Source organism: Cherax quadricarinatus, chromosome 27 (genome assembly GCF_038502225.1).
Source record: "Cherax quadricarinatus isolate ZL_2023a chromosome 27, ASM3850222v1, whole genome shotgun sequence".
In the NCBI taxonomy this organism is placed as follows: Eukaryota; Metazoa; Arthropoda; class Malacostraca; order Decapoda; family Parastacidae; genus Cherax; species Cherax quadricarinatus.
In genome coordinates this window covers 35,442,791-35,467,913 of record NC_091318.1, presented here as the reverse complement: position 1 = coordinate 35,467,913, position 25,123 = coordinate 35,442,791, and the positions used below count along the sequence as shown (strand labels likewise).

At 43.3% G+C, this 25,123-nt stretch overlaps 1 protein-coding gene across 1 annotated transcript in view; it reads right to left on the bottom strand.

Moving 5' to 3' along the window:
- LOC128690996 (chondroitin sulfate proteoglycan 4) overlaps window positions 1-25,123 on the bottom strand; it is a 380,847-nt gene that overhangs the window by 225,994 nt on the left and 129,730 nt on the right. Inside the window, exon 9 of the mRNA XM_070089260.1 lies at window positions 16,675-16,798. Within this exon, the coding sequence (XP_069945361.1) occupies window positions 16,675-16,798 (124 nt within the window). The remainder of the gene's footprint in view (window positions 1-16,674; window positions 16,799-25,123) is intronic.

The window sequence follows — 25,123 nt, the reverse complement described above, 5'->3', positions numbered from 1 at the left end:
TGTTAGTGGTAGTGGAGATGTGTGGTGAAGAGGCGTGCAGAATGGTGAAGGCAGCTTTGAAGGAAATGGGTGGTGGTGGTGGTGGTGGTGGTGGTGGTGGTGGTGGTGGTGGTGGTGGTGGTGGTGGTGGTGGTGGTGGTGGTGGTGGTGGTGATGATGCTGTGACCCCTGGTGATGTATGTGGTATACCTTCTGGCTGCTACAAATAGGCCTTTATTTCACTAAAAACTTTCTATTAATATTTCCCCTCTTCTTTTCTAATGGTATTATACGGCATACAAGTTGTGTACGGGGATGGGGATTTGAGAAAATGGAAGGCATGGACGTGATTGGAGAAAGAGACTACATAGTAGGTACAATTCAGTCTGAAGAACATAAAGTAGTCATTGGAGTGATGTATAACCCACCAAAGAACTGCAGGAGACCAAGAGAGGAGTACGAAGAAAACAACAGGGTGATGGTGGACACACTGGCTGAGGTGGCAAGAAGAGCTCACTCGAGCAGAGCAAAGTTACTGGTAATGGGCGATTTCAACCACAGGGAGATCGACTGGGAAAACCTGGAGCCACATGGGGGTCCCGAAACATGGAGAGCCAAGATGATGGATGTGGTACTTGAAAACCTCATGCATCAACATGTCAGGGACACTACCAGAGAGAGAGGGGAGGATGAGCCAGCAAGACTGGATCTTGTGTTCACCCTGAGCAGTTCAGACATTGAAGACATCACTTACGAGAGGCCCCTTGGAGCTAGCAATCATGTGGTTCTGAGTTTTGATTATATAGTAGAGTTACAAGTGGAGAAGGTAACAGGAATTGAATGGGAAAAGCCAAACTATAAAAGGGGGGACTACACAGGTATGAGGAACTTCCTGCAGGAGGTTCAGTGGGACAGAGAACTGGTAGGAAAATCAGTAAACGAGATGATGGAATATGTAACAACAAAGTGCAAGGAGGCAGAGGAAAGGTTTGTTCCACAAGGGAAATAGAAATAATAGAAAGACCAAAGCGAGTCCTTGGTTTACCTGAAGGTGTAGGGAGGCAAAAACTAAGTGCACCAGAGAATGGAAAGGGTACAGGAGGCAAAGGACCCAGGAAAATTAGGAGATAAGTAGAAGAGCCAGAAACGAGTATGCACAGGTAAGGAGGGAGACCCAACGACAGTACAAAAACGACATAGCATCGAAAGTCAAGTCTGACCCGAAACTGCTGTATAGCCACATTAGGAGGAAGACAACAGTCAAAGACCAGGTGATAAGGCTGAGGAAAGAAGGTGGAGAACTCACAAGAAACGATCAAGAAGTATGTGAGGAGCTCAACATAAAGTTTAAGGAAGTATTTACAGTGGAGACAGGAAGGCCTCTGGGAAGACAGAACAGAGGGGGACACCAGCAAGGAATATACCAACAAGTGTTGGATAATATACATACAAATGAGGAGGAGGTGAAGAAGCTGCTTAAGGACATCGATATCTCATAGGCAATGGGACCGGACATCTCCCCATGGGTCCTTAGAGAGGGAGCGGATATGCTGTGTGTGCCACTTAAAACAATCTTCAACACATCCCTGGAAACTGGACAACTACCTGAGGTATGGAAGACGGCACATGTAGTTCCCATTTTTAAAAAAGGAGACAGAAAAGAGGCACTAAACTATAGACCTGTGTCACTGACGTGTATAGTATGCAAAGTTATGGAGAAGATTATCAGGAGGAGAGTGGTGGAGCACCTGGAACAGAACGAGAGTATAAACGATAACCAGCACAGATTCATGGAAATCAAATCCTGTGTCACAAACCTTATGGGGTTTTTGATAAAGTAACAGAAGAGACGAGAGAGGGGTGGGTTGATTACATCTTCTTGGACTGCAAAAAGGCCTTTGACACAGCTCCTCACAAGAGATTAGTGCAGAAGCTAGAGGATCAGGCGCATATAACAGGAAGGGCACTGCAATGGATCAGAGAATACCTGACAGAGAGGCAACAACGAGTCATGGTACATGATGAGGTATCACAGTGGGCACCTGTGACGAGCGGGGTCCCACAGGGGTTGGTCCTAGGACCAGTGCTATTTTTTGTATATGTGAATGACATGATGGAAGGGTTAGATTCAGAAGTGTCCCTGTTCGTACATGATGTGAAGTTAATGAGGAGAATTAAATCAGATGAGGACCGAGCAGGACTTCAAATAGACCTGGACAGACTGGACACCTGCTCCAGCAACTGGCTTCTCAAATTTAACCCCGCCAAATGCAAAGTCATGAATATCGGGGAAGGGCACAGAAGACTGCAGACGGGGTATAGGGTAGGTGGCCAAAGACTGCAAACCTCGCAAATGGAGAAAGATCTTGGGGTGAGTATAACGCCGAGCATGTCTCTGGAAGCACACATCAACCAAATAACTGCTGCAGCATATGGGCGCCTGGAAAACCTGAGATCAGCGTTCCGATACCTTAGTAAGGAATCGTTCAAGACACTGTACACCGTGTACGTCAGGCCCATACTGGAGTATGCAACACCTGTTTGGAACCCGCACTTGATCAAGCACGTCAAGAAATTAGAGAAAGTGCAAAGGTTTGCGACAAGATTAGTTCCAGAGCTAAGGGGAATGTCCTATGAAGAAAGGTTAAAGGAAATCGGCCTGACGACACTGGAGGACAGGAGGGTCAGGGGAGACATGATAACGACATATAAAATACTGTGCAGAATAGACAAGGTGGACAGAGACAGGATGTTCTAGAGAGGGGACACAGAAACAAGAGGTCACAATTGGAAGTTGAAAACTCAGATTAGTCAAAGGGATGTTAGGAAGTATTTCTTCGGTCATAGATTTGTCATGCAGTGGAATAGCCTAGAAAGTGACATAGTGGAGGCAGGAACCATAAATAGTTTTAAGACGAGGTTTGATAAAGCTCATGGAGCAAGGAGAGAGAGGACCCAGTAGCAACCAGTGAAGAGGTAGGCCCAGGATCTAGGACTCGACCCCTGCAACCACAAGTAGGTGAGAACAAATAGGTGAGTACGGTTATGATTAGAGAAAAGTCTGGATGGTTTTTAGTGTATAGTCCACTAGCAGTTGAACACTTTCAGTGGTTTTAACACTTTTATTTTTTTTAAATATTTCTCTCAATATATAATGATATTCACATCAGTTTGGTGAAATGGTTGTTATATATCACCTTATGAAGGCATTAGTGGGTCATCGGCACTCTAATGCATCAATAAGATTGCTCCCATTACCTTTCATGATGTCCAGAAGACTAGCAATATCCTCCATCCCAGCCCCAGGAAAACACACCCTTTCCTTTCTCTTTCTGCCTCTATCCATGAATTTAATCTGGCTGTCCCCAGCTAGAGCAATACCCTGACCTTCACTGCAGGTATTCATCGTGATTTTCGTTGAGATGTCCTGAATCGTCGATTCACACTCGTCTGTTAACACAGAGAAAGAATTTTTGGTCTTCGCAGCTTCATCCCATTCCTTCCAACCAGCATCCAATTCTTGGTCTGATCATCGATGCAGTTGATATCGACGATGTTCTTATTCCGGGGATCGACGTCCTTGTTCCAGGGATTGACATCCTTGGTTAGGGGATCGACATCCTTGTTCTGGGGATCAGCATCGTTGTTCTGGGATCGACATCCTTGTTCCAGGGATTAGCGTCCTTGTTCCGGGGATAATCCACATAATGTAAATGGGATTATTGCTTCAAACCATCCTACATATGTGTAAATGTATTTCTCAATCTGTATCACGAGAGGCATCAGGCCTACAAAGGACACCGCTGCCTTACCTTTACCTTCTGATATACCTTTGATGAGTTCTGAGTCCCTCTATACCCGGAGCCCAGCCATGGGCCAGCCTAGTCCTGTGCTAGCCTGGTCAACCAGGCTGCTACTGCTACTGGCTTGCTGCCCTACATATTCATCACAGCCTGGTCGATCTGGCACCTGGTGAAGATACTTGTCCAGTTTTCTCTTGAAGACTACTACACTTGTCCTAGCAGTGTTTCTGATATCTTCTGTCTGGGGCCACAGATGTTGATACAGTATTCCTTTATTGTGCCCACTGAACCCTTGCTATTCACTGGGTTTGTTTTGTATTTCCTCCCATATCTTTCACTACAGTATGCTGTTATGGCAGCATACAGATTTGGGACCAGGCCCTCGAGTACTTTCCAGGTATATATTATCATGCCTCTGTTCCTTGCTTCAGTGAGTACATAATTAAGTCTTTAAAACGTTCCTCATAATTTAAATGCTTTATCGGCTTTCTGCGGGCTGTAAACCATCTCTGTATTTGTTTCAGCTGATATTTCTCCTGCCCTGAACGGGGCCGTCAACAATGAGGAATATTCCAAATGAGAGAGCACAAGCAATTTGAGAAGTGTCACCTTTGGCATTATTTCCCTTGTTTTAAAGGTTCTCTTTACCCACCCCGTCATCCTCGCGGTTGTCGTGACCTATGTCTTACTGTGTTCTTTGGCAGAAAGATCAGCTGACCTAATTATTCTAAAATCTTTCATGTGTTCCTTTCGTTCTATTTCACGGTTCTCTTTGAGTTTTGTATACAGTGTTTCTTTTGAGATCTTTATTCTTTCCATACCTAACCAGCTGGAAGTTATCACCACTGAACGTCATGTTGTTCCACTGCATACTGGAAAACACTGCTTATATATGATATATTATACATTGTGTATATGGACTTCAGTAAGGCTTTCGATAGAGTTCCACATCAGAGACTATTGAGGAAACTTAAGGCACACGGAATAGGAGGAGAAATTTTTTCCTGGGTAGAGGCATGGCTGACAAATAGGCAGCAGAGAGTTTGCATAAATGGGGAGAAATCAGAATGGGGGCACGTCACAAGCAGTATTCTTCAGGGGTCAGTGTTGGGCCAGTTGTTGTTCACAATTTACATAAACGACATAGAGGAGGGAATAAATAGTGACATAATCAAATTTGCTGATGACACCAAAATAGGCCGTCCAATTCATTCTAATGAGGACACTAGAGCACTCCAAGATGATTTGAATAGACTGATGCAATGGTCGGAGAAGTGGCAGATGCAGTTTAATATTGGCAAATGCAAAGTTCTAAATGTCGGACAGGTAAATAGCCATGCCACATATAAACTAAATAATGTAGATCTTAATACTACTGATTGCGAAAAGGATTTAGGAGTTCTGGTTATCAGTAATCTAAAATCTAGACAGCAGTGTATTAGTGTTCTCAGTAAAGCTAACAGAATTCTTGGCTTCAATACTAGAAGTATAAATAATAGAAGTCCTCAGGTTGTTCTTCAACTCTATATATCCTTGGTTAGGCCTCATTTAGACTATGCTGCTCAGTTCTGATCACGGTATTACAGAATGGATATAAATGCTCTGGAAAACATACAGAGGAGGATGACAAAGATGATCCCATGTATCAGAAATCTTCCCTATGAGGATAGACTGAGGCCCTGAATCTGCACTCTCTCGAAAGGCGTAGAATTAGGGGGGATATAATCGAGGTGTATAAATGGAAAACCAGGAATAAATAAAGGGATGTAAATAGTGTGCTGAAAATTTCCAGCCAAGACAGGACTCGCAGCAATGGTTTCAAGTTGGAAAAATTCAGATTCAGGAAGGATATAGGAAAGCACTGGTTTGGTAATAGATAACAAACTCCCGAGTACAGTTATTCAGGCAAAAACGTTGTGTAGTTTTAAAAATAGTTTAGATAAATACATGAGTGGGTGTGGGTGGGTGTGAGTTGGACCTGACTAGCTTGTGCTGCTGGGTCTTGTGCCGTGCTCCTTCCTTGAGTGGAGGTGACCAGACTGGGTGGGTCATTTGGCTAATCCGGGGGGGGGGACATGGACCTGCTCTGCATGGGTCAGTAGACCTGTTGCTGTGTTCCTTCTTTTTAATGTTCTTATGTTCTTATATCTTCTGTAATTTGTAGTGTCTTTTATCGAAGTGGCTTTCACGCTTATTTTAGTATTTGCAGATGATACAAAACTGTGAGGGTAATTTTATCTATGTCTGCTATGAGGATAAGAAGGTGCCAGGATAGTGTCTTGGGAAATCGAGATTTTTTTTTTTTGCTTGCTGATGCTGGATTTTGCTATGTTTATTGCTACTTTTTGTGTTCTGAGTGTTATGAACCCGAGAATACATCAGCCTACCTTCCCCGTAATCCCCGCTTCTGTCACTTTTGCACAGATCTGTGTATCTCACATCTGCGTTATGACTGATTTCCAGCGCCTCCGTAATTCTGCCATGGTGGTTCAGCAGCTGTGACAGGCATGATCGTTCCGCTATAAACCTGTGCTAGTTTGGGTTATTCCGATTGTGCTGTTCCATGAACACTGTAATCTGCCGTCTCATTACCCTTTCGAAGGTCTTTATTATGTGGGAAGGAAGGGTGTCTGTAAATTTTAGCTGGTGCTCTACTACCTCCCTTATGCATAGGAAAATTGTCTGCACTTTTTGAGGACTGGTATTTCACCTAGATACAGGCTCTTTCTCGAAAGAATTCAGAGGGTTAGTGCTAGTAGTACTTCGCACTTTTTATGACTAAGGCATTCCATGAATCTGGTCCAGGTGCTGAGTGAACATGTTTTCAATTTCTTTCTCGAGTTCTATGGGATTAATACTAACATCAGTTAGTTGGTCTGCACGGCCTTCCATTGCATTCTGTACTCTGCTGTCAATTAGTGGGTTACTGAACACGACTGACACTCTTCTTTTAGAATTTCGATAATTTCCTGTTTATCTTCAGTATACGAGTCTCCTCTCATTGAAGGTCCAATTCTACAGGTAGTTCTTAGCTTGAATTTTGTATATGAATAACTACATTTTATGTTTCTTGCAATATCCTGGATGGACTTTTATTCCGTTTGCGCTTCTTCCGTTTGTTACGACACCCTGAGTCTTTGCTCTAAATTGCTGATCTTTCAGCTAAGATCGCCTTCGTTGCGACATATTTATGTTTTTTAAGAAAATCGGTAACACGTTTTCTTCTTTTGTACCATCTCCTGCACTCTCAGTCCAAACAAGTCATAAAATAAGAGTATGAGACACAACAACGACCAGAATAAGGCTGAGACACGCCAAGCTAAAAGTACACAGCTTCAGATATATAAGGCTGGGACACACCAAGCTAACAGCACACAGCTTCAGATATATAAGGCTGGGACACACCAAGCTAACAGCACACAGCTTCAGACATATAAAGCTGGGAGACACCAAGCTAACAGCACACAGCTTCAGACATATAAAGCTGGGAGACACCAAGCTAACAGCACACAGCTTCAGACATATAAAGCTGGGAGACACCAAGCTAACAGCACACAGCTTCAGACATATAAACATTAAAATGGTATAAAATACCGACAGATTGTTAGGTAAGACACATATGCAACAGTTAGGTATCTTTATTTCGAAACGTTTCGCCTACACAGTAGGCTTCTTCAGTCGAGTACAGAAAAGTTGATAGAAGCAGAAGATACTTGAAGACGATGTAATCAGTCCATCACCCTTAAAGTTTTGAGGTGGTCAGTCCCTCAGTCTGGAGAAGAGCATTGTTCCGTTGTCACTTCAACTTCATATTGTTTCAGACAACGGAACAATGCTCTTCTCCAGACTGAGGGACTGACCACCTCAAAACTTTAAGGGTGATGGACTGATTACATCGTCTTCAAGTATCTTCTGCTTCTATCAACTTTTCTGTACTCGACTGAAGAAGCCTACTGTGTGGGCGAAACGTTTCGAAATAAAGATACCTAACTGTTGCATATGTGTCTTACCTAACATTCAGACATATAAAGCTGGGAGACACCAAGCTAACAGCACACAGCTTCAGACATATAAAGCTGGGAGACACCAAGCTAACAGCACACAGCTTCAGATATAGAACTAATGTGAATCAATAAGAGCATTCATTGCAACGTTCAAGAAATAATACGGCATTTTCTATTTTACTGTTCATTTGGGATGGGGGGGATGACAGTGCCAGTGCCGTCATCAAAGACGAACATTCAGCCATGACGTTCCCTACCCGAAGCGCTAACCCAGTTTTAACAACAATCAAAGAAGTGGCAATATTTAAACACCAGCAATAAAACAGTATGTCCATTCAGCAGAGGCAAGAGGAGCACAAGGATATTAAGTGCAACTAGGAACTGAGGTGACAACAGACGTGACTGAACAAACACAGCTACTAGAGTCTCTCCGCATCTCAGTTCGTGTACTTATTGCGAGAAGGAACCTCCCAGTAACATGCTCACATCCTGAACAACACGAAGAAGAAAAAGAAGAAGAAAAAGAAGTAGAAGTAGCAGACTGCTACTTATATAGAAGTGGCAGTAGCAGAACGAGAAGCAGCAGCAACAACAGCAGCAACAGCAGCAGCAACAATAGCAGCAACAACAGCAGCAGTCGTTGTCTCAGTTTGCAGCTGAGACGTGATAAAATAAACCATACCCCGGCCGGGATTGAACCCGCGGTCACAGAGTCTCAAAACTCCAGACCGTCGCGTTAGCCACTAGACCAGCTAGCCACAATAAGATTCGTCCAACTAGGTATATTTCTACACCACAGGAAGGTTAGCATAGGCACCACTGTGACCACAAATGCAAGTTTTTACAGACAAATCTCCAGCTAGCTGGTCTAGTGGCTAACGCGACGGTCTGGAGTTTTGAGACTCTGTGACCGCGGGTTCAATTCCGGCCGGGGTATGGTTTGTTTGCAATCGTGTCATTACGATTTCGTGAGTCATGTTGACGGCAGTGAGGGGACTTGAGCTAGAGTTCGTCACGGCCACGCTAGCTGGAGATTTGTCTGTAAAAACTTGCATTTGTGGTCACAGTGGTGCCTGTGCTAACCTTCCTGTGGTGTAGAAATATACCTAGTTGGACGAATCTTATTGTGGCTAGCTGGTCTAGTGGCTAACGCGACGGTCTGGAGTTTTGAGACTCTGTGACCGCGGGTTCAATCCCGGCCGGGGTACGGTTTGTTTGCAATCGTGTCATTACGATTTCGTGAGTCATGATAAAATAATACTGAATTATACCGTTGCTTAATATCGGGAGAATATTCCTGACCAATTCCAATTCCTTATTCCGCAATAAGACAGACACTCATGAGTGACACCACAGAAACTGGGGTAAACTGACCATTTATATTCTGGACCTGATAGCCATAATTTAGGTATTATAAGGTCAATCACCACGTGGGAATAACGTCGTCATTCATCAGGTCTTGACACGTACACGTACGAGTGTGATGTAAATGATTTACAAATCCATTTGGGCAATATTTGTGCAATATTTAGATTTCCTCAGTCCAATACAAAGAAGAAAGATTTTATACCAGAAAAACGGAGCTCCATTCGGGTTAGGTTCATTGTATGTACGAGGCAGATCATCAACCACGAACCAGGTTGATTTATTACGTATTCATATGTTGATGTTCACTGACTGAATTATACATTTTCTTACTGAAATTTTATTCTTATGGTATATCTGTTATTAAATTGTTAATCGCAGCTTAAACCTGTATAGATCACGTAGTCCGTCGGTTAGTGTATTGTTCTTAAATTAAACACTTTATTAATATTAAATTATTCACTTTACTGAATTATTAATTGTTAATCATCATTAAGTTCAACAGCACTATAATCATTAATCATCATTAAGTTTAACAGCACTGTAACTATTAATTATTAATCATCATTAGTTAAGACCAGCAGCACTATAATACTGCACAGGTGTATATAACTGCCACTAGACCTGTAATATATAAACCCATCGCAGAAATTTACAAAGTACCTGGCGTTGTTTTCCATGTTGTTCGTGTAAGTCTTCAGTAACATTCTCCATATCAGGTATCAATGTTATTTTCCAAATGTCTGTTATCGTTAATCAACTGATGTGTTGCTCGGGTACTGATGCTGGACTTATTCCGTCTCTTATCAGTGCTGGACTGCTTCCGTCTCTTATCAGTGCTGGACTGCTTCCGTCTCTTATCAGTGCTGGACTGCTTCCGTCTCTTATCAGTGCTGGACTGCTTCCGTCTCTTATCAGTGCTGGACTGCTTCCGTCTCTTATCAGTGCTGGACTGCTTCCATCTCTTAACAATGCTGGACTGCTTCCGTCTCTTAACAGTGCTGGACTGCTTCCGTCTCTTAACAGTGCTGGACTGCTTCCGTCTCTTATCAGTGCTGGACTGCTTCCGTCTCTTAACAGTGCTGGACTGCTTCCGTCTCTTAACAGTGCTGGACTGCTTCCGTCTCTTATCAGTGCTGGACTGCTTCCGTCTCTTAACAGTGCTGGACTGCTTCCGTCTCTTAACAGTGCTGGACTGCTTCCGTCTCTTATCAGTGCTGGACTGCTTCCGTCTCTTATCAGTGCTGGACTGCTTCCGTCTCTTATCAGTGCTGGACTGCTTCCGTCTCTTATCAGTGCTGGACTGCTTCCGTCTCTTATCAGTGCTGGACTGCTTCCGTCTCTTATCAGTGCTGGACTGGACTATGATTTCGTTGTGTATTTTCATCACTGTTTTGGTCAACATTTGATGTGCCTGACCACATTATTTCAATACTAGATTATCATTATGAATATTTTGTGTTTAAGGGTATTTTTCTAAGTGATCAGTTCTAAGTGGTCAGTCGTCACGTGAGGTCACAGACCCTGAGCTGCCTTGGGGATTAGTGTGGACGGTTACAAAGCATGGCTTGCTTCTGCAGTGTTTTAAAAATTGGGGTTGGAGAGTTGAAGGAGGAGGTCTTGCTTCTCCAGGAGGAGATTAGGAGGCTGAAGGTCCACCTCAATGGGTCTGGGAGAGAGTGTGAGGTGGCTGGAGTTGTGGGGAATGAGGCTTCTAGCAGCGAGGTGCAGTCTGTCTCTCGCTGTGAGGAGGCTGTAGTTGGGGTGGCAGCAACGGCTACCAGCAGTGAGGTGCAGCCCAGCACCTGCTACAAGTGGCGAGTAGTTCACAGTAATGGAAGGCGCATCAGAGTAAGGAAAGTTAAGAGTGAAGATCTGAAGGTAGGAAATCGCTTCTCTGTTCTTCAGGATGAATGTACTTCAGTGGCCAGTGAAGGTAAGGGTACTACTGCCCCTGCTAATGGAGGTAAGCGCATTCTTGTGGTTGGTGACTCTCAGGTAAGATACATTGACCGTGCTTTTTGTAATAGGAATAAGAAGATGAGAGATAGAGTGTGCTTCCCTGGAGCTGGTGTTGGGGACATTGTCAACAGGCTGGATAATATCATGTCAGGTAATGGGAGCAAGCCCATTATCTGTCTCAGTGCTGGTGGAAATGATATTGGGAAGGGTAGGAGAGAAGAGCTGCTAGATAAGTACAGGTCAGCTATAGATTTCATTAAGTCTAAGGGAGGGATCCCAATCATATGTAGCATCTTGCCTAGAAGGGGAGTAGGAAATGAATGGTTGTCTAGGGCAATTGGTGTAAATTGCTGGCTAGACAGATACTGCAAGGAACATGCAATCCCATTCATTGACAACTGGAACAACTTTTATGGCAAACATGATATGTATGCAAGGGATGGGGTACATCTCTCTGGGGCTGGGGTGGTAGCACTTGCAGACTCGATTGAGAAGGCCATTGGTGAAATGCCTATGATTTTAAACTGATGGAAGATAGAGGTATGGGTGTGTGTGGGAAACAAGCAGGTTGCAACACTTGGGTTGGAAACAGTAAATGTATAAAAGGCATTCAGCATGAAGTTATAAATAAAGACAATAGATCAGGTCAGCAAACAAAGGGGGACAGCAGAGGGCAGCAAGGGACTAGCTCCCTTAAGGTTTACTATACTAATAGCAGGAGTGTAAGAAATAAGATAGATGAGCTAAGATTAATTGCAAGTGCAGGAGACATAGATATTATTGCTATAACAGAGACCTGGCTCAATCTGAAAGATAGAGAGATGCCCTCTGAATGTCACATACAAGGCTATAAATTATTCCACACTGACAGGGTCAACAGGAAAGGTGGTGGAGTAGCGATGTATGTCAGAGACAATTTAAATTGTTGTGTTAGACAAGATATTAAATTAGAAGCGTCAGCCACTGAATCTGTTTGGTTACAGCTTCTCGAGGGCCGAGAAAAACTAATTTTGGGTGTGATTTACAGGGCCCCAAATCTTGATAGGGAGTGCAGTAAACTTCTATGGGACGAAATTCGTAAGGCATCTACATACGAAAATGTTGTGCTAATGGGAGATTTCAACTATAGACAGATTGACTGGAGCAATTTGACAGGAAATTTAGAGTCAGGTGACTTTCTTGATACGATCCAGGATTGTTTTTTAAAACAGTTTGTGACAGAGCCAACTAGGGGAAATAACCTCCTTGACTTGGTTCTTGCCAGTAGGGAAACACTAATTAATAATCTTGAGGTTAATGATGAGCTTGGGGAAAGTGATCACAAATCACTCAGTTTTAATATATCATGGAATTCCCCTAATAATGGCAATCAAGTCTCCGTCCCTGACTTTCGCTTGGCTGATTTCATAGGACTGAAAAATTACTTAGGTGGGCTGAACTGGAATGACCTGACTAAGGGTCAGGTAGGTGGTGATGGTTGCCGATATGATGCTTTCCAGGGCATAGTTCTAGCTGCTCAGTCAAATTATGTTCCAAATAGGGAAATCAGATCAAACATAAATGATCCTAAATGGATGAACAATAGATTAAAATATCTGATTGGTCAAAAGAGAGGCATATATAGGCAAATCAAAAGAGGAGAGGGGCAATTGAGAAATCGATATATTCAGTTAAAGAGAGAAATAAAAAAGGGAATTAGAAAAGCAAAAAGAGATTATGAGGTTAAAGTTGCAAGAGAATCGAAGACTAACCCAAAAGGATTCTTTCAGGTATACAGAAGTAAGATCAGGGACAAGATAGGCCCACTCAAAAGTTCCTCGGGTCAGCTCACTGACAGTGATAAGGAAATGTGTAGAATTTTTAACACATACTTCCTCTCAGTTTTTACACAGGAGGATACCAGCGATATTCCAGTAATGATAAATTATGTAGAACAGGACGATAATAAACTGTGTACTATTAGGGTCACAAGTGACATGGTCCTTAGGCAAATAGATAAATTAAAACCTAACAAATCCCCAGGCCCTGATGAACTGTATGCAAGGGTTCTAAAGGAATGTAAAGAGGAGCTTAGCACACCTTTGGCTAATCTTTTCAACATATCACTACAAACTGGCATGGTGCCAGATAAGTGGAAAATGGCAAATGTGATACCTATTTTCAAAACAGGTGACAGGTCCTTAGCTTCGAACTATAGACCAATAAGCCTAACCTCCATAGTGGGAAAATTTATGGAATCAATAATTGCCGAGGCAGTTCGTAGCCACCTTGAAAAGCATAAATTAATCAACGAATCTCAGCATGGTTTTACAAAGGGGCGTTCCTGCCTTACGAATTTATTAACTTTTTTCACTAAGGTATTTGAGGAGGTAGATCATGGTAATGAATATGATATTGTGTATATGGACTTCAGTAAGGCTTTTGACAGGGTCCCACATCAGAGACTATTGAGGAAAATTAAAGCACATGGAATAGGAGGAGAAATTTTTTCCTGGATAGAGGCATGGTTGACAAATAGGCAGCAGAGAGTTTGCATAAATGGGGAGAAATCAGAGTGGGGAAGTGTCACGAGCGGTGTTCCACAGGGGTCAGTGTTGGGCCCCCTGCTGTTCACAATCTACATAAACGACATAGATGAGGGCATAAAGAGCGACATCGGCAAGTTTGCCGATGACACCAAAATAGGCCGTCGAATTCATTCTGACGAGGACATTCGAGCACTCCAGGAAGATTTGAATAGACTGATGCAGTGGTCGGAGAAGTGGCAGATGCAGTTTAATATAGACAAATGCAAAGTTCTAAATGTTGGACAGGACAATAATCATGCCACATATAAACTAAATAATGTAGATCTTAATATTACGGATTGCGAAAAAGATTTAGGAGTTCTGGTTAGCAGTAATCTGAAACCAAGACAACAGTGCATAAGTGTTCGCAATAAAGCTAATAGAATCCTTGGCTTCATATCAAGAAGCATAAATAATAGGAGTCCTCAGGTTGTTCTTCAACTCTATACATCCTTGGTTAGGCCTCATTTAGATTATGCTGCACAGTTTTGGTCACCTTATTACAGAATGGATATAAATTCTCTGGAAAATGTACAAAGGAGGATGACAAAGTTGATCCCATGTATCAGAAACCTTCCCTATGAGGATAGACTAAGGGCCCTGAATCTGCACTCTCTAGAAAGACGTAGAATTAGGGGGGATATGATTGAGGTGTATAAATGGAAGACAGGAATAAATAAAGGGGATGTAAATAGTGTGCTGAAAATATCTAGCCTAGACAGGACTCGCAGCAATGGTTTTAAGTTGGAAAAATTCAGATTCAGGAAGGATATAGGAAAGTACTGGTTTGGTAATAGAGTTGTGGATGAGTGGAACAAACTCCCAAGTACCGTTATAGAGGCCAGAACGTTGTGTAGCTTTAAAAATAGGTTGGATAAATACATGAGTGGATGTGGGTGGGTGTGAGTTAGACCTGATAGCTTGTGCTACCAGGTCGGTTGCCGTGTTCCTCCCTTAAGTCAATGTGACCTGACCTGACTAGGTTGGGTGCATTGGCTTAAGCCGGTAGGAGACTTGGACCTGCCTCGCATGGGCCAGTAGGCCTTCTGCAGTGTTCCTTCGTTCTTATGTTCTTATGTTCTTATAACATACTTAGCTAAACATGTTATAGTCACTGTCTTTAACATTCGTTTTTCTCTCTGCTCATTTAAACAACTTGAGTTTCTCTGGAATTTCTCTTAGTTTCATTATTTTATTTTAAATTAGTCGAGATGATGAGAGTGATTTTCACCACTTGATCTTTATAGTTAATTTATTTGATGTGGTTCGTAAAAAAACAAAAATATTCTCAAGCTGTACTGCCATTATTTCTATCATAGATGGGCAGTGTAAGATGCCACTGGTCAAAAAAAAAAAATATGCTAACGAGAGATGGTCTTGTTCAAGCTTGTGTTTCTGCATATCGTACCGAGAATTGAGTCTCCAGCACTCCCCGAACTTTAATGTAACAAGTGGCACTTAAAGGTATCTGGATGTTTAAAAGTAATTGCAGTTGATTTTTTTTTTGTTTTTTGCCTCTTCCTGAACATATAAAGTGAAAGCAGTAAATCTGTTATATGATCATGTAGAGTCTTGGAAACGGGAGAAATTGAGGGCAGGATAATTCTGATCCTTTAAATTAAGACTCTCACTGGCATCTCGATGCTTCTTAAAGAATAAATAGCTATTTGCTGCCTCTTTTCTAAACTGTTGTTTTTAACTATTACTGGACTTTGTTTTACAATGAAATAACATGGTGATAAGTGAGACACATGTGCAACAGTTAGGTATCTTTATACCGAAACGTTTCGCCTACACAGTAGGATTCTTTAGTCGAATGCAGAGGAGACTACATAAGTAGCAGAGATGTAAAGACGAGGTAATCAGTCCTCACTCACGTAGTTTTTAGGTGGTCAGTCCCTCAGCCTGAAGAAGACTTCTGCTCCATAATCTGTAATAATGTGAATCCGAGGCAACTGAATGGAGACTTATATACTGTCCAGGTTAGGAGGAAAAAATCTTGATGACAAAAGAGGCGGAGTCTACTAGACGAAATAAAAAAGTAATCACTGACAGGCAGCGTAGCACACCTGCTGGGTAGGTCCCTCTCAAATCCAACCCTTCTCACTCCTAACTAATGGTCAGACAGTAAAGATGTCGAAAATATCCTCTGTACCAAGATACCGTTGTGCTGCAGTGTCTGACAGTGTGAATGTTATAATGGAATACAACACCGACAGGATGATTATATACACAAATAACCCGCACATAAAAGAGAGAAGCTTACGACGACGTTTCGGTCCGACTTGGACCATTTACAGTCACACAGTGTGACTTTGTAAATGGTCCAAGTCGGACCGAAACGTCGTCGTAAGCTTCTCTTTTATGTGCGGGTTATTTGTGTATCGTTCCAGTCACGGTATTGTGCCTTTTTGTTATTTATGATTATATACATGTGCAATATTTACTTATCTTCACTGGGACACATTTCTCCTACCCTGTTGGTGTTCTACAATTCCTCTCATTTTCCCCCCACTGATTTATATTCTTACTTCCACTAGTTAGTCCCGCCTCTTCTGTCATCAAGATTTTCTCTGCCTCACCTTGACAGTATACGAGTCTCCATTCTCTTGCTTCAGCTTCACATTGTTCTAGACTCTAGAGCAGAAATCTTTTCCGGTTTGAAGGTCTGATCACTTCAAAACTACGTCTTGGAGCGTGATGGAATGATTACATCGTCTTATAATCTCTACTGCCTTTGATGCCTCCTCGATTTGCGACTGAAGAAGCCTACTGTGTAGGCGAAACGTTTCGGAATAAAGAGACCAAACGATTGCACATGTGTCTTAACAACTTGTCGTTGTTATATACCTTTATTATATTAATAAAAATATAGTCATTATTAACTAACCTATTACCAATCAATAGTGAATAATATTCCTTCATATTGCACATAGCTGTATTATTGTGAACACCATTGTACTGATGGTATGTGAAGGACAGTGTTGTACTCACCTGGTCCATACAGCCGCGGAAGTCGTCAAGAAGTCCAAGGAAGACCTCTTTAAAGTCACCCATTCCTCCTAGGAAGACACCGTAGTGGATGTTAAGCTCGTGGAACCGCCCAGGGAGCGTGATTCTGCAAGCAGTAAAGACCAAAACTGGTGACTGAGAACTTGGAACGAGGTTGAGATTTTAATGGAGATGTTGTAGGCATGTAGTGGTGGCATAGTACATCTCACAATATAGTAAATGTAAGAATGGGAATAAGGGGTAAGAAACACCGTTATGGCGGGTTTGGAACAGATAGATTAAATGCATTCTAGGTTTAAAGTCGATACCCCCGCCCCTCCACACACAGTTGCTGGACACAATACTTACAACCGAGGAGGAGGTGAAGAAGCTGCTAAGTGACCTTAATACCTCTAAGGCGATGGGGCCGGACATCTCTCCGTGGGTCCTCAGAAAGGTAGAAGAGGCGCTTTATGTTCCATTAGCAACAATCTTCAACACATTTATCAAAACAGTGCGACTACCTGAGGTGTGGAAGACAGCAAATATAGTCCCAAGTTTTAAGAAAGGAGACAAACGCAGCGCTAAACTACAGACCATGGAAAGTCATGGAGAAGATTATCAGGAGAAGAATGGTTGAGCACATAGAAAGGAATGAGCTATTTCACGACAACCAGCACGGTTTCAGGGAAGGGAAATCCTGTGTCACAAACCTACTGGACTTCTATGACAAGGTGATTGCGGTATGGCAAGAAAAAGGGGTAGGTAGACAGCATTTTCATGGACTGTAAGGAGGCTTTCGACACAGCTCCATACATAAGATTAGTGCAATAGTTGGAGGACCAGGCAGATATAACAGGGAATGCACTGCAATGGATCAGAGAATATATGACAGAGAGGCAACAGCAAGTCATGGTACGTAACGAGGTGTCAGACTGGGCACCTATGACGAGCGGGGTTCCAAAGTGGGTCCAGGGGTCGGTCTTAGGACTGTTGCTGTTTCTGGTATATGTGAATGACATGACGGAAGGGAGACACTCAGAAGTGTCTTTGTTTGAAGACGATGTGAAGCTAATGAAAAGAATTCAATCAGATGAGGATCAGGAAGGACTACAAAGGGATCTGGACAGGCTGCAAGCCTGGTCCAGCAACTGGTTCCTAGAATTTAACCCCACTAAGTGCAAAGTCATGATGATCGGGGAAGGGCGAAAAAGACCGCAAACGGTGTACAGTCTAGGGAGGCCAAAGACTGAAAACCTCACTCAAGGAAAAGGATCTTGGGGTAAGCATAATACCGAGCACATCTGAAGCGCACATCAACCAAATAACTGTTACAGTATATGAAGTTTCAAAAAGCGTCTTCTACAACAGACGTCTCCAGAGCAAGATAGAGGGTTAACTAATTGGTCCCCTTTAAGCTGCTGGCCTGTTTCTGGTTCCGTAACAAGAGGTTGGATTATATTCTATTTCAGTTATCCAGGCTTCTCTATAACCCTCTTCAATATTAATAAGGATGCCAACTGATTGAACACAAAACAATAAAATAAAATTTAAGATCTTTACTATTACAGTTGTCTAGAGGAGTTTATATACAGAATTAAAATATTTGACATAAATAAGAAGGCAAGCTCGACACTTCTCTTGCTATATATGTATACTGGTATACCTTCAATAATTAAGATTCTCAAGTACCGACTGGTAAATTATATGAAAAGACTCAGGAATATGAACAATGTAATAACATGTATACAAATAAGTGAGAATAAGATTATAAACTCAAATCTAGTAATGTCTCTATATTCCCAGACATAGATTTGTACCGACAAGTACACATAAATAACTGCGTGTCACGGAGGGTGGAGCAGTACATTCCGTCTCACCCACGGACACGTACTGTACCAACCACAAAGTAACCCAAATTTCTAAAAGAAAAATTGTAAATAAGGACATACGCAGCCCATATCTAATTCAAACTTACCAAAGAGACCAGCATTCTAAAATACATGAACACGTTAACCTTGAAACCGTTCAGAAGTTGCATTATTATCAGCCCTTAAGCGCTGAAGATAGTCGGAAATTAAAGGACCACAATGGAAATAAGTCACTCTGTCTGACTTTTTTGGGTTATCCTAGGTTCTCTACACATATGCTGCTATGTATGATAATTCTATGTAACTGTATTTGTGTATACCTGAATAAACTTACTTACTTACTTAATCACATCAGATTTCTTGCTTTAAGAAAAAAAAAAAAACTGGTACATACACAGGCCAGAATCAGTCCAACCTTTTTAGTAAGACTGACCATCTTTTAAGTAACTAATTAATTAAGAAATTAAAAAAGTAATTTATATTCAATCTTTGTTTTCAAAACAGTTTTGTATAATGATCTCTGAAGCCAAAATGTTATAGGCACATAATCTTGATTTGTATTCTCTGGAACCCAGGGGAGAGAGATATCATAATATACACCTTGAAAATTCTAGAAAGATTAGTACCAAATTTGTACACGAAAATCACTCCCTACGAAAGCAAAGGGCTGCGCAGGCGGTGCAACATCCCTTAAATAAAAGCAGGAGCCACGAGTACGCTATGAGACAACACAATAAGTGTCAGGGGCCCAAGACTGTTCAACATACATAAGGGGGATTACCAATAGATCCGTGGCTGTCGTCAAGAAGGCGATGGACAGGCACCTAAAGTCAGTAACCGACCAGCCGGGCTGTAATTCGTACGTCGGTTTACGTGCGGCCAGCAGTAACAGCCTTGTTGATCAGGCCCTGGTAACAGACCGGGCGGCGGGGGCAGTAAACCCCGAAACCCTCTCCAAGTATCTCCAGGTATACATACAAGTACATTATGCAGATTTAATCTAGGATAACCCAATATAATCGAACACCGATATTTTTCTGATCAAAAGAGTCATTCTCCAGTTATTTCACAGAGTAATCTGATTAATAAAATTGGCGCTTTTAAAGATATATTTCTTAAAAATCAAGCAAAGCTTCTTTTGAGGAAAAAAACAGTTGAAGGGGCTTCAAGTGTTCCCATTAGTGCAGATTTAGGATGTATATGGGAAGTAAATATTCTCTATACGTTTTCTAGCTCAGTGATCTCACCTGCTTTGCAAGGGGCCATTTGTATACAACAATGTTCCAGGCTGGAGAGAACAAGTGACTGGAAGAGAATCATCATTTGCTCAGGATTTCTTGTCTTGAAAGTTTTATTTATCTAGCCTATCATTTTCCTTGTGGAGGAAATAGCAACATTGTTGTGATCCTTGAATGTATTACTTCTGACACAATCACTCCCAAGTCTCGCGCATTGAATATTCACTCAAATGAATGATTTGAGTTTCTCTTGTACTTTATTTCAGTTTTTATTTCCTACACTTTTCCATCATGGAGCAACTGAGAGTTGTCTTCGCTGAACATATTGATACCTGAGGTCCACTCGAAAACTTGCTTTGCATTTGCTTGAGAATTCGCTGTCTACAGGAAGATTTAGACAAGCTCATGTCGTGGTCAGAAAAGTGAAAGATGCAATTCAATTCAGATATATGAAATATCCTAAAGCTCAAATGTTAATAACCCTAGCACTTATAAACTAAATAATACGGAACTTAACCATATAGAATGCAAAAAAAAACTTCATTGTAGATAAGTGCAAATAATAAGAATAACCCTCATAGATATAAACTAGGTGACGTATAATGTGAAAAAAACTTTGGAGTTTCGTTAAGCAGTGAAAGCACCAGCATTGTACCTTGGGGAACTGATCTATTTACTTTACTAATTTTTTTCTGTTAACTACCACTTTTGTGTTCTTTAAGAAAATTGAATATCCATTTGCCTACTTTTTCACCTTAACTTATTACCCATATTTTGTGTGCAATCACTATGATTGCCTTTGTCATAAACCTTTGCAAAATCCGTATGCACGACAGGCACGATTTTCCAACTCCATATCCATGCTGGTTTGAGTTGTGCATGTTGTGCTGTCCCATGAAATTTGTAACTAGGCGTTTCAGAGACTGTTATGATGTGTGATGTTCGGACTACAAGTCTGTGATTTTTGGCTAGGAGCAACGTCTACACTTTTTAAGCTCCTTGGGATTCTACTACATCTTTCTCCAAAGGATATTCAGTGCTCGTGCTAGTGGTAGTTTACCCTTCACTTTCGCTAAGGAATTTTATGTATCCAGTCCAGGCGCTGCATAAGAGGGCATGTTTTTCTATTTGTTTTCTGAATTCTGCATGATTAATGCTATATGATGTGTCGCCTTCTGGGGTATGAAGAAAAATCTGCTTTTAGAATTTTACTCATTTTTCATCATCAATGTACCAACCTACTGTGATTGATGGTCCAATTCCACAGGTAGTTCTTGGTTTTTCTTAGTCGTACATATTTAATGTAGACTGGATATTTCTGCTTTCAGCTTTTCTAAGCACTGGTGAGGGTTTACGGTGCTTATGACTGTTTCCCAAGATATGTCTGTTAGTTCTTAGTTAATTTTATTCCAGTCAGTTCTCTGATTGAGATTAAATTTGCTAAACATTTCTTCTCGTACATCATAGCCAGAGTTTTCCATCCCTGATTTTATCCAGGTTTGTATTCCAATAATGATATGATCAGAGAATATCGCATTTAAGACTGTACATCTGATGAGTTAGTCGTCGTTCCTGAATATCAAACATAGTGTATTTTCCCTTCCAATGAGTACAATTATCTGCTGACTTAAAGTCAACTTTTCACAAAGCTACATTAGCACTTCGGCATTCACCTGTTGATCTAGCGTGCTTCCACGAACTATTTCTCACACAGAGCTGTGATTCACCATCTTCCATTTCATATCTGGAAGGTTGAAATCCCTAAGAGAGAGACAATATTCGGTGTGGGACTTGCAAGACATTGAAGGCAGCTATTTATTTTCCTTATCCGCCTGGTACACTCCTCAGCATTTACAGACATGAAGGTGATTTGCGTTCAAGAATAATTATTAGACTCTTATTTCTCACTTTAATACCTAGAACTTCTAGCAATACATTTGATAAAGTAAACAGTTCTAGGAAGCAATAAGTGTCTTTTAGATATACTATTACTGCTTGTTAATTGCCACCTGTTTACTGTCACATCTGTAAATATTATAGATTTTTCATGACTCTCACCATGTAAAGTAAAAGGACACAAGTGCAACTAATGTGACATTTATTGTGGCAACGTTTCGCTCTCCAGGAGCTTTATCAAGCCATTGGCTTGATAAAGCTCCTGGAGAGCGAAACGTTGCCACAATAAATGTCACATTAGTTGCACTTGTGTCCTTTTACTTTACATATTGTCGGTAATTCTACCAACTTTATTACTCTCACCATGCAAAACATTCCACGTGAGTGTTAAGATAAACACTAACTGTATAGCATTAACCTCTGCCAGGAGCTCACTAATACAGTTAATGCTGTCATTTCCATTTTTTTTCAAACTCTCACTGTTTGCGATTAGGAAAGAGGATATACCACGCAGGATGTTTTAATGTAGTACTGAGAACTGTTAGTTCCACTGCAGCTAACGATGTGGTGAGCGAGGCTTGGTACTCCAAGGTGGTGGCGAGTGAGGCTTGGTACTCCAAGGTGGTGGCGAGTGAGGCTTGGTACTCCAAGGTGGTGGCGAGTGAGGCTTGGTACTCCAAGGTGGTGGCGAGTGAGGCTTGGTACTCCAACGTGGTGGCGAGTGAGGCTTGGTACTCCAAGGTGGTGGCGAGTGAGGCTTGGTACTCCAAGGTGGTGGCGAGTGAGGCTTGGTACTCCAAGGTGGTGCCGAGTGAGGCTTGGTACTCCAAGGTGGTGGCGAGTGAGGCTTGGTACTCCAAGGTGGTGGCGAGTGAGGCTTGGTACTCCAAGGTGGTGGCGAGTGAGGCTTGGTACTCCAAGGTGGTAGCGAGTGAGGCTTGATACTCCAAGGTGGTGCCGAGTGAGGCTTGGTACTCCAAGGTGGTGGCGAGTGAGGCTTGGTACTCCAAGGTGGTAGCGAGTGAAGCTTGATACTCCAAGGTGGTGCCGAGTGAGGCTTGGTACTCCAAGGTGGTAGCGAGTGAGGCTTGGTACTCCAAGGTGGTGCCGAGTGAGGCTTGGTACTCCAAGGTGGTGGCGAGTGAGGCTTGGTACTCCAAGGTGGTGGCGAGTGAGGCTTGGTACTCCAAGGTGGTAGCGAGTGAGGCTTGGTACTCCAAGGTGGTGGCGAGTGAGGCTTGGTACTCCAAGGTGGTAGCGAGTGAGGCTTGGTACTCCAAGGTGGTGGCGAGTGAGGCTTGGTACTCCAAGGTGGTGGCGAGTGAGGCTTGGTACTCCAAGGTGGTAGCGAGTGAGGCTTGATACTCCAAGGTGGTGGCGAGTGAGGCTTGGTACTCCAAGGTGGTGGCGAGTGAGGCTTGGTACTCCAAGGTGGTGCCGAGTGAGGCTTGGTACTCCAAGGTGGTGCCGAGTGAGGCTTGGTACTCCAAGGTGGTGGCGAGTGAGGCTTGGTACTCCAAGGTGGTATCGAGTGAGGCTTGGTACACCAAGGTGGTGCCGAGTGAGGCTTGGTACTCCAAGGAGGTGCCGAGTGAGGATTGGTACTCCAAGGTGGTGCCGAGTGAGGATTGGTACTCCAAGGTGGTGCCGAGTGAGGATTGGTACTCCAAGGTGGTATCGAGTGAGGCTTGGTACTCCAAGGTGGTGGCGAGCGAGGATTGGTACTCCAAGGAGGTGCCGAGTGAGGATTGGTACTCCAAGGTGGTGGCGAGTGAGGATTGGTACTCCAAGGTGGTGCCGAGTGAGGACTGGTACTCCAAGGTGGTGCCGAGTGAGGATTGGTACTCCAAGGTGGTGCCGAGTGAGGCTTAGTACTCCAAGGTGGTGCCGAGTGAGGCTTGGTACTCCAAGGTGGTGCCGAGTGAGGATTGGTACTCCAAGGTGGTGGCGAGTGAGGATTGGTACTCCAAGGTGGTGCCGAGTGAGGATTGGTACTCTCAGGTGGTGGCGAGTGAGGATTGGTACTCCAAGGTGGTGGCGAGTGAGGATTGGTACTCCAAGGTGGTGGCGAGTGAGGATTGGTACTCCAAGGTGGTGGCGAGTGAGGATTGGTACTCCAAGGTGGTGGCGAGTGAGCCTTTGTACTCCAAGGTGATGAGGAGTGAGGATTGGTACTGCAAGGTGGTGACGAGTGAGGATTGGTGCTCCAAGGTGGTGCTGAGTGAGGATTGGTACTCCAAGGTGGTGGCGAGTGAGGCTTGGTACTCCAAGGTGGTGGCGAGTGAGGATTGGTACTCCAAGGTGCTGGCGAATGATGCTTGGTACTCCAAGGTGCTGGCGATTGATGCTTGGTACTCCAAGATGATGGCGAGTGAGGATTGGTACTCCAAGGTGGTGGCGAGTGAGGATTGATACTCCAAGATGGTGGCGAGTGAGGATTGGTACTCCAAGGTGGTGGCGAGTGAGGATTGGTACTCCAAGGTGGTGGCGAGGGAGGCTCGGTACTCCAAGGTGGTGGCGAGGGAGGCTTGGTGGTCCAAGGTGGTGGTGAAGGAGGCTTAGTGGTCCAATGTGGGAAGCGAAGTGGCAAGGAGGGTGTACATGAGAAGGAATGGTGAAGAGAGGAGTGATGGAGGAGGGCCGCCTCTAAGTGCCGCTCTCAAGTGCCCCCCTATGTGACGCTCAGGGGGTGGCACAGGAGGCGGCATAAAGGGCGGCACAGGGAACGACACAGGGGACGGCACCGTGTCGGCGGCCCAAGGGGTGGCGCAGGGGGGTGGCACAGGGGGCGGCACAAGGGGCGGCACAGGGGGCGGCACAGGGGGCGGCCAGGATGTAAAGAATCCTGGTAATGAGATCATTTACTGCAGCTGGTGCGTACTTCCCTCTCAGGAAGTGACGTCACCAGGACCTTAATGAACCCACCAGCAGTGAACCCACCAGCAGTGAGCCCATCAGTAGTGAAACCACCAGCAGTGAACCCACCAGCAGTGAACCCATCAGTAGTGAACCCACCAGCAGTGAACCCACTAGCAGTGAACCCACTAGCAGTGAACCCATCAGCAGTGAATCCACCAGCAGTCAACCCATCAGTAGTGAATCAACAAGTAGCGAACCCACCAGCAGTGAATCAACCAGCAGTGAACCCACCAGCAATGATTCAACCAGCAGTGAATCAACCGGTAGTGGGTCAACCAGCAGTGAATCAAGCGGTAGTGGGTCAACCAGCAGTGAATCAAGCAGTAGTGGGTCAACCAGCAGTGAATCAACCAACAGTGAACCCACCGACAGTGAACCCATCAGCAGTGAACCCACCATCAGTGAATCATTGAGCATTGGATCCAGATTTTAGTTTATATATCTGACACTTGCATTCCTCACAACGTGTGGGAGGCAAGATGGTCTTGAAACAGTTAGGTCATAAATATAATCATAAATTAGAGGTCA